The sequence below is a fragment of the Poecilia latipinna genome, unplaced genomic scaffold (genome assembly GCF_001443285.1).
Source record: "Poecilia latipinna isolate Pla-1442-1.1 unplaced genomic scaffold, P_latipinna-1.0 Scaffold254, whole genome shotgun sequence".
NCBI classification, from domain to species: Eukaryota; Metazoa; Chordata; class Actinopteri; order Cyprinodontiformes; family Poeciliidae; genus Poecilia; species Poecilia latipinna.
Window position 1 is genome coordinate 117897 of NW_015112870.1, and position 8710 is coordinate 126606.

At 39.2% G+C, this 8710-nt stretch overlaps 2 protein-coding genes across 3 annotated transcripts in view; one reads left to right on the top strand and one right to left on the bottom strand.

Moving 5' to 3' along the window:
- The window catches only part of LOC106947730 (ubiquitin-associated protein 1-like), a 13010-nt gene extending 10050 nt beyond the window's left edge, over positions 1 to 2960 (top strand). For both annotated transcript variants that reach the window (XM_015032929.1, XM_015032930.1), the window contains 3 exons: positions 892 to 1062; positions 1639 to 1740; positions 2812 to 2960. In XM_015032929.1, the coding sequence (XP_014888415.1) occupies positions 892 to 1062; positions 1639 to 1740; positions 2812 to 2946 (408 nt within the window). In that variant the 3' untranslated portion in view covers positions 2947 to 2960. The remainder of the gene's footprint in view (positions 1 to 891; positions 1063 to 1638; positions 1741 to 2811) is intronic.
- A 92-nt stretch (positions 2961 to 3052) lies between these two features.
- Positions 3053 to 8212, bottom strand: LOC106947729 (protein regulator of cytokinesis 1-like). Its single transcript, XM_015032928.1, has 14 exons — positions 8050 to 8212; positions 7584 to 7716; positions 7362 to 7484; positions 6520 to 6753; positions 6273 to 6443; positions 6044 to 6193; positions 5807 to 5954; positions 5067 to 5203; positions 4895 to 4990; positions 4660 to 4806; positions 4464 to 4574; positions 4284 to 4379; positions 3957 to 4121; positions 3053 to 3254 (listed from the first exon to the last, which is right to left on the bottom strand). The coding sequence occupies exons 1-14, from the start codon at positions 8058 to 8060 to the stop codon at positions 3183 to 3185; spliced, it is 1794 nt and encodes a 597-aa protein (XP_014888414.1). The 5' UTR covers positions 8061 to 8212; the 3' UTR covers positions 3053 to 3182.
- Positions 8213 to 8710: the final 498 nt, after the last annotated feature.

The window sequence follows — 8710 nt, forward strand, 5'->3', positions numbered from 1 at the left end:
CCAAAACAGGGAATGATGATGGTTTACATCAGTGGTTCCCAAAGTCCGTCCTCAAGGGCAGGTGTTCTATCAGATAGCCCTACGCTGTCAGGATAGCATACATGCAGTTAGTACGCATGCCCGCGCATGCGCATTAAGAAGTCCGACCGTCAGTGGAGTTGTCAGTTCAGCATACGCATCAAGTTATGATGAAAATAAGTCATTAAATTGTTTATAAATATGACATAATATGATAACTAGATAGATATACATGCGTTGTCGTGGTTTCAAAGTGTATTTAAAGCAGGTCTGGCTGCAGCTACAGTCAACTACAACACACGCCTGTGTAAAACTCATTAATCTACTTAACCGCTAAGTCAGGATGCCATACAGCTGTTAATAACAAAGTGTATGATGATCTACGTCATGATTCTATGTTGCTGATTAAATAAAATCATATGGTAATGACAGCATATACATGTCTGAGCTAAGCGTATGACTATCTGACAATGTATGCTGATCTGACAGAACAGCGGCATGTGTGTCGGAGAACCAACTTACCATTACAGGAACACCGTTTATCTGCCATGCTAACTAGCATTAGCATTCACAACACGGTCTGCTAGCTGCTGCTTAGCAGAGAGCAAACAGAGAGGGAGTATGAGCAGCGCCACACAGCGGGGTGACTGACAGCGCTAAGACCCGTCTCCTTGCTCTGATTGGTTGTTTCTAGTTGCGCTGGGAAAAGGCAGCGCTTGACTTTTTCACAGGTCTTTTATCTCATACATATTGTCACGACACAGTGAGTTTCAACAAATATGTAAATAAATAAATAATAAAAGTTACATATTGAAGCTTTAACACATTTCCTACTTTACTGAGATTACTCCTGGTTTTCCCCTCCTCTGCCAGGTCCTGACAACTCCTGGTTCTCGTGGGGTTTTCTTTGACTCGGCAGCAGAGCTTCTGACAGCTCTCAGCCAGGAGGAGAGGGAGCTACTGGAAACCATCACAGAGAAAGGATACCCGTTACGCACTGCCATCCTGGCTCTGCAGAAAACTGGCTATCAGAGCCCAGAGAAGGTTGGTGTCTGTAGAGACTCTCATTGATTTCTAACAATCCCTAAACCAATTAGCATTTGTAATAACCTCGCTATTCACGTTTGTAGGAGAGGTTTGACAAAAAAAAGAAAGAAAAAAAAACAACCTTTGGTCTCACCGAACAAAGCCGACCTCTTGCCTCACACAGCACCTCTCCTCTGCTCAGCTTCTTCAGACTAGCAGCAGCAGCAATTAGTAAACACCTGGTTTAACTGAACATCTGCTGAGCTCATCATAGGAGCAACTTGTCAGTACAAATGCTCCTAAAAACATTATTAAAGGCTTAATGGAGAAACGTTACCTGCTGAAGGCGGAGTGTCTCTTCTTAAAGAGACAGAGGCCCAGTTTCAAAGCGTTAGATTTCTTTTACGTCCCGTTTGATATATGCAGCATTTTTACAACTGATGGTAACATAATTACTTGATTGTGCTATAAAATGTACATGTAAAATACACAATACTGCCCCTTAAAAATGCCTTTCTAAATGGTGCACATGTTTGTGAATTAATTTGTTAATTAAATCCAAGCATAGCTTCCTGATTTTCTTCTTCTTCTCAGGTCCTGAAATACCTGGTTGCATGCGATCGTCTTTGCCAGCTGGGCTATGATGAGGCACAAGTGGAGGAAGCTTTGGAGATGTTTCAGAATTGTGAGAGCAAGGTGAAACAATCCTATGTTTACGTTTAGGCTAACAACAAAAAAGATTAATCAAATTCCAGTTTGCATGTCACGAAAAAGTGTGGTAGTAAAAGAGCATGCAAGCAGCAGAGGTGTCCTCTGGTGGTGAGGATTGGAAAGTTCTCCAGACTTTGGAGATTCACAAGGTTTGGGCTGATGGTGTTCTCTACCCGCTGAACGAAGCACAAACATATTCACCAGACACAGACACACACTTGCAGTTTTTGTTAGATTCATAAGTTTAAACTGAAACTTAAGCTTCAATTTAAACTTAAATTGAAACTTAACTGATTTGGAAAACAGTTTCTGTTTTCCAAAACAGAAACTGTTTTGGAAAGCAATTTTTTTTTACCCATTTTGTTATACATGGTTACTTATGAATTATTGTAATTTTGGTCCTTAAAACACCAACATTTCCACTTAGCTTTATATTTTGGTCCATCTGATATAATTTTTAAATATTAAATGATTGGTAATTTGACGAGTTACTTGAGCATATTTTTAACCAAGTACTTATTTACTCACGAATAATTTCTTGGATGACTACTTTTTTCTTTTGCTTGAGTAAAATATGAAGTAGTGCTTACCACCTCTGACAGTAAGCTAAAAACTGAAAACATGGGCTTCCTGAGCACCATAGAGCAGTTGCTAAACTTGAGGCCTGGGGCCCAAATCTGGCACACTAAGATTTTGTGGTGCTTAAATATTTTAGCAAATAAAAGCAGTTTGTGGCTATACTGCCAAATTATATTTTGAATTTGTTTAATATTCAACTTCAAGCACTCAAATGGAAACAGCTATTTATTTATACTTTAAGCAGTTTAACACATTCTTGCCACAAGCAGCCTTTGTAGGACATTCATGATCTCAACAAGTTTTCCTCCAAGCACTGATGCAGTAACTCAGACTCTGAACAATCACTGAGTACAGTACATTATATAGACTAGTGTGTTAGTGTTTACTGGAATAATAAACCTTAAATGGCATTCTATGTTTTTTAAATGCCCTTGTTCAACTTGACTTGCATAACTGATCGTTATATTTCTGTTTCAGGCTGCAGAGTTCCTCCACTTGCTGACTCAGTTTGATGAGATGGGCTTCCAGCAGAGCGCAATCAAAGAAGTGCTGCTTGTTCATGAAAACCACCGTGAGCGGGCTCTGGAGGAGCTGATGACTCGCATGGCTTAGGTGGTCCAGTCTGAAGACACGGCGTCGGGCGTAAAACATTTAACTCGAGCTGCAGCAGCAAACATGAAAACCTTTAACACTTGTCAATAATTAGTCTTAGTTCAAATGTTTTTGAAATTTTATTGACAGATTTAAAATATATAAAAAAAAGTGTCAAAGAAAAAAAAAAGCGTCAAAATGCCACAAAATCTTATGACAGGACAAGTATTTACAGAAGTGAAAACGGCTTTGAACCATTACTGATGGCCGACAGTGGAGTTCAGCAGGCCCGTCTCCACGGACGATGTAGCAGCCTTTGAGAGGTCCCTCTGCAACGACAAGTAAATTAACTTGAGCAAAAAATACAACCTAGTAATGCTGTGAAATGCAATCCCTTTGAGGTTCCAATTTATGAAATTATTTTAAGACGATTCGCAATTGTTCTCCCTAACATACTGAAATTACTGGTCTCCTTTTGTTTGCTATGGCATGCCATTTTATCCACTTATGGGTATGAAATGCAGCTGTCTGCTTTGACAGAGTAAAATAATTTTCTATGCTTAGTTTGGTCTGTTGTAAGAGAAATGCATTCTTGACTTGAATAAAAAACATTTTTCCAACAGAGAATGGCTTGTAGTTATTTTTGGGTCAGTCTCATTTTGTAAGACTGATCACGACCAAAATAAATTAAAGTGGGGATTAGTAATGAAGCACCACCAAATGACAGTCTCTTCTTAAATTGTGGACTGTTACTATCCACCAGCATAAACGTTCTCTCCCACTAACAATTTGAGTAATTTCAAAGTGCTAAAACCCAGCGTAGATCCAACAACCTGTTCATTCAGGTAAGAGAAAGTTGTGACTGATATCTTCACTCCAATAAATATAAACTAAATATTTCATAATCTGCAGTCAAACTTTAATCGCAGAAGGACATTCCTCAAAATTCTTCCTTGATACCAAATTATAAAAATCTTCCTGAACCCAGAACCTCACTATCAAGGACTAAATACAAGTAAAACCTAATTTACCGCAAATTCAGAATAGGAGCCAGCAATAGAGTTGATGGTGAAGGTGAGATCTTGAGCATCCTGAGACTTTGACGTGCCACATGGAGGGTTTCTGAGATGGGAGAGGTTTTCCTTATTCCGCTCTAATCCCCGCATCGTGTTTCCGTGCCCTGGGGTTCGCAGACTCTGCAACAACAACAGGAAGTGGTTATTACTTTTTGGTCTCAACATGGCAAGATGGTGGTTGGGACATATTCAGCTGTTAATGTATAGTTTGTATGTTACAGTCTCTGTAAAATGCTCCTTTAAAATGAAAACAAAAGGTGTTTGGAGACGATAAGGACAAACCTTGGTGGCAGACAGAGGTGGTTTCATTGAGGGCGTCTGGCACATGGTTCCACTGAGAATGCTGCTTGGAGTAGAAAAAGTCGAAGTGCTATTCATCTAAAAATCAAGAAATATTTCAATTTTAATTCCCTCATCATTTTTGAGCAAAAAAGAGAAGAAAAAACTGCAGAAGTATTTCACCTTTCTCATCTTTCCAGGTGTGGGAGTGCCTGCAATTCGTCGTTTAGTTGGCGTTCTCATCATTGTTCCATACAGCATATCCTCTTGTATTTGCTTAGTTTTCTTCATTTGCTATTAGGAAACATTTGGAATCAGTCTGTATAATGGAAAGTCAAAGGTTAAAGTAGCTTCAAACTTAAAGCAATAAAAGCTATACCCTTTCAAGTTTCTCCCTCTCCTTTTTCTCGTGGTGCTCTTTCCACTGCTGCTGCACATATTCCAGAAATTTCTGTCCGTTCACAAGGAACTCTTTGCCGTGCTCCTCCTCCCAACTATCGATCTGGGCCTTCAAAACCTTCTCCAACTGAAAAGCATTTATAAGCCGTTAGACGCATTACTCCACCTGCTGACAACAGGTGGTATTACAGTTTTACAAAAACATTTTTATCCACCTTGGGTAAACTTTTCTGCAGCTCAGTTCTCTGCTTTTCTTCCTTTAGGAGGTTCCCCCCTCTGTTGGTAAATCTTGAAGGATCATTAGCCTTTCTCTGGAATAGGAAAACATTAAGATATCACTACATGAAGTTTATAAAGCCTTCTCCCTTGAAGTTGGATATTTCTTACATCTAGTTCCAAGTACAAGTTCCAGTTGTCCTGCCACTTTGTGACTCCCTCGAACAGTTCCTTGTGGTCCTCGTGGTACTTCTTCAGATTTCTGACCTCATCCTCATGCAGGTTCAGAAGCTCCTCAGTAAAATCATCTGTAGGAAGAAAAATCGAGCCTGTAACTCGTTTTGATTTATTTGCAGCATCCATCTAAACTAGGGATGCAGCGAAACCACTTTCCCCCTCCCCCATATATGATCCTTGGTATCGGCAGATTCAGATCAGACTTTTTTTTTTTTTTTAAATGGTCATACACGTACTGAATTTAAATGTATTTAACTCTACACAAGTAAAGCACACTTAAATACACCAATACCTTCACAAGCTCGACCAAACATGTAAAGATAACTTTCATTTGTCCAGTCAGTACAATTGGGAGTTTAATAAACAAAGTAAATCTACTGACAAATGTAAGTACCAAGGTCGACTACCTTGGTTAAACACATAAAAAACAAAACTGCAACAATCTTCTGTCAAATGGTTCAGAAGTACAATTAGAAATTCTAACTATAAAGTAAAATAATTAATAAAACATGACATCACCCAGAGCACAAATGATAGAATTGGACTGAATAGATCTGACCTTGTGTATCAGGCACGTTACCACGGATACCTGATCTAGAATTTTATACAATATGGGGAACAATACGGACTAATATTGGATTAGTGTATCCCTGATCTAAACCACAGCCATTTACCGTCATAAAATGCAAAGAAGGTGCGTTGCTGTTCATCACTATAGAAGCATTCCTTCCACAAAACAGCAATCTCTGCTCTGATGGCCTCTATGAAACTCTTCATGCTGTGCATTTTCAACAACTCGAGCCGCTGGACCTCTGCCTGGAGCTGCAAACAGAGTTTAAATTACCACAACTTGGATTAAGTGTCGCCTTTACTAAAAATTGCTGTTTGAACAAACAAGGGAGCTTTCTTACTGCCTCAACGTTCTTCTTCTTCGAGCTAAGCATGTGCTCAGAAAAAGATTCCCTTTCCTCCTGAGGGACCTGAAGCCTTTCCCACAATTCCTGGACCTTTGTGCGGAAGCTTGAACAAAGGAGCTCGTTTTCCGTCTTGCGCTCTTCTAACTGGAGAAAAAACGTTTTAAAATTTTTTGTACTGTACACATAATTCTGATACATCAAGAAACACATTAAGCAAACCAACCTGACTAAGAAGTAGTTTCAGGGCAGTGATGTTGTCATCAGACAGACAAAATGCCTCCTCATCCTCACACATCACATCCATCTCGAAACTGGTCTCAGGACTCTGTTCCAGGTAATTCATGCAAGCGATGATTTTTTTCTTGGTTCCCACAAATTCATCATGACGATGCTCCTGTAAAGAGAACACTGCATGAAAATTTAAAGAACAAAGGTAAAGTGAGTCACTGAGAAAAGCTTTTCCAAAGTACCTTCTCTTTAGTGAGCTTATCGAGGTAGGTACGATAAACCTCGAGCTGCTTCACCGATGGGACGGCGTGCTGGTCAATGCTAAAGGGCGTGGTGCACATAATGTCGCACAGCTCACGATCTTTGGCAACGAGACCCTTAAGGTCCTCCATTCGCTGCGTTTTCTGTCCTTTCATCACTGCTAGACGAGTGCGGCAGTTCTTCTCCATCTGCAGGATTGTGCAGCCTTCCTCCTCCTGCAAGTCAAAAAACACCCTAGTAAAAGATGGAATTACTAAATGCAAGTTAGCTAAGCAAAAGGTATTTCTTTGTGATTGTCTAGCAAGTCTATTGAGACATTTAAAAAGCAGCGAAAAGTCGTTAAGGACAGCGATTCAGTCCTGCCTGTAGTTGTGGTGTTCATCAGTCAATATGCTAAGAACAAACTCTCAAAGTCTTTCTGAATATAGTGGGTTTGTGAAATAAAAAACTTGCTTCCAAAATTAAAATAAGCACCAGAAAAATACTAAATTCAACAGGCATTTATGCCAGTTAAGTACTAAAATAACTTTATGGCATAAAATTATAATTTTTTAACAATTGTCAGAAGTATTGTTGCTTTTGCTTTAAATACAAGCATTAAAACAAAACAAACAAAAACAGTGAAATGTGGCATTTTTACTCAAGATCACTATACTTTGAACATTAAATGTTTCCATACAAAGACATCAGACAGAAAAAGGTTTATGGTGTCTGTAACAGAACTTTTTTTTTTTTTAAACAATGCATTTTTGTCACAATGCACTAAATATTAGGATGTTTTACTATGCAAGACATCTAACATTTTTTGTGTTTTTGATTGTACCTTAAAGGGCGGCAGCTGCAGTTCACTGCACAAAAGACTGAGCTCCTTTTGACATGACTCGATGGTTTTTAGCAACCGCTGCTTTAGATCCTGCTCTTCAACAATCATCAGATCCAACAAGCCCTGCACAAAACGAGAATCAAGAGGTTATTTCACAAGAATACATAAAAATAAAAGCTTAACATTGGTTTAACATTAGCTGGTTGGTTTTTCAACACTCACTTTAATGTGCTTATGTACATCGTTGGTTCTCCGCATCCGCTGCTCTTCAGGGATCCCTATTTCTTCCCAAATATCCTGCAGCCTGGCTAGAGCCCTGTTCAGGTAGGAAACGGACTCTGCTGCATGGACTTGACTGGGAGAAAGACAAACGACTAAAATCTTTAGTGATTTTAATACACAAAAGACAACTTTAAGGTCTGGTAGTACATTAAAAACGAGACACTCCCTTTAAGCTAACCTTAGTTAGCAGTTTACTTTGAGCCACACATAAACTCTTAAATGGCATTAAACTAGTAAAATAATAGTTTCCATTCTCATATACAGATAACAACAACACCCTGGTTGTTTTTAAATAAGTTGTTTTAAGTCAAAAGGCATCACTTTTAGGCTAACAATGGATGTTTAAAGAGTGTAGAAAATAGTTTCCTTAACACAAATAAAGTATATATATATAATCATTACTAACCTCTTTCTCATGTCACCGTCGCAGATAACCCAAATCAGTTACAAAATATTTATTTAGCCGTATGCAGTCTGTGGCTCTCACAGAAATTGCTTAATAGCGTTAAACCCGGTGTGGCTACAGCTGACCGTTTGTGGAGTCTTTTTCAAATTTTCGCCTACAATAGCTGTGCGCTGATTGGCTGGTTAAAAATGCGCAATCACACGTTGCCCTGCTCGTTACTCCCCCCATCAGGATTGGAGTACGTAGCGCAAAACTCCCTCAGCTCAGGTTATTATAAAATCTTGTAAGTTTAACGTGAAAGGAATTTATTTTATTTGTTCAAAAGACAAAGCATCCGATAGCACTATCGTTTTACTATTCTTTAGGGTTAAGGGGAAATTTCCCCCATATTTTCCATCTTTCCTGTCTACGTCCTGCCTGTAAACACTCCTTTGACGGAAACATCCGATTCAGCGCTGGTAAAGTTCGCTTTCAAAGCCCATATATCACCGCTCTTCAAATCTGTTAAATGCAATGGGTATTTTTAGCCTTAGCCGATTTTGTCTCATTTCAGACAGTAAGTGCAACAAATGAGACAGATACAGAGCTAGACGAACAGATCCGAATGTTGCCGAAGGCTGATGACGTAGGCGGCCACGATGCCAAGGGGAAACAAACAACC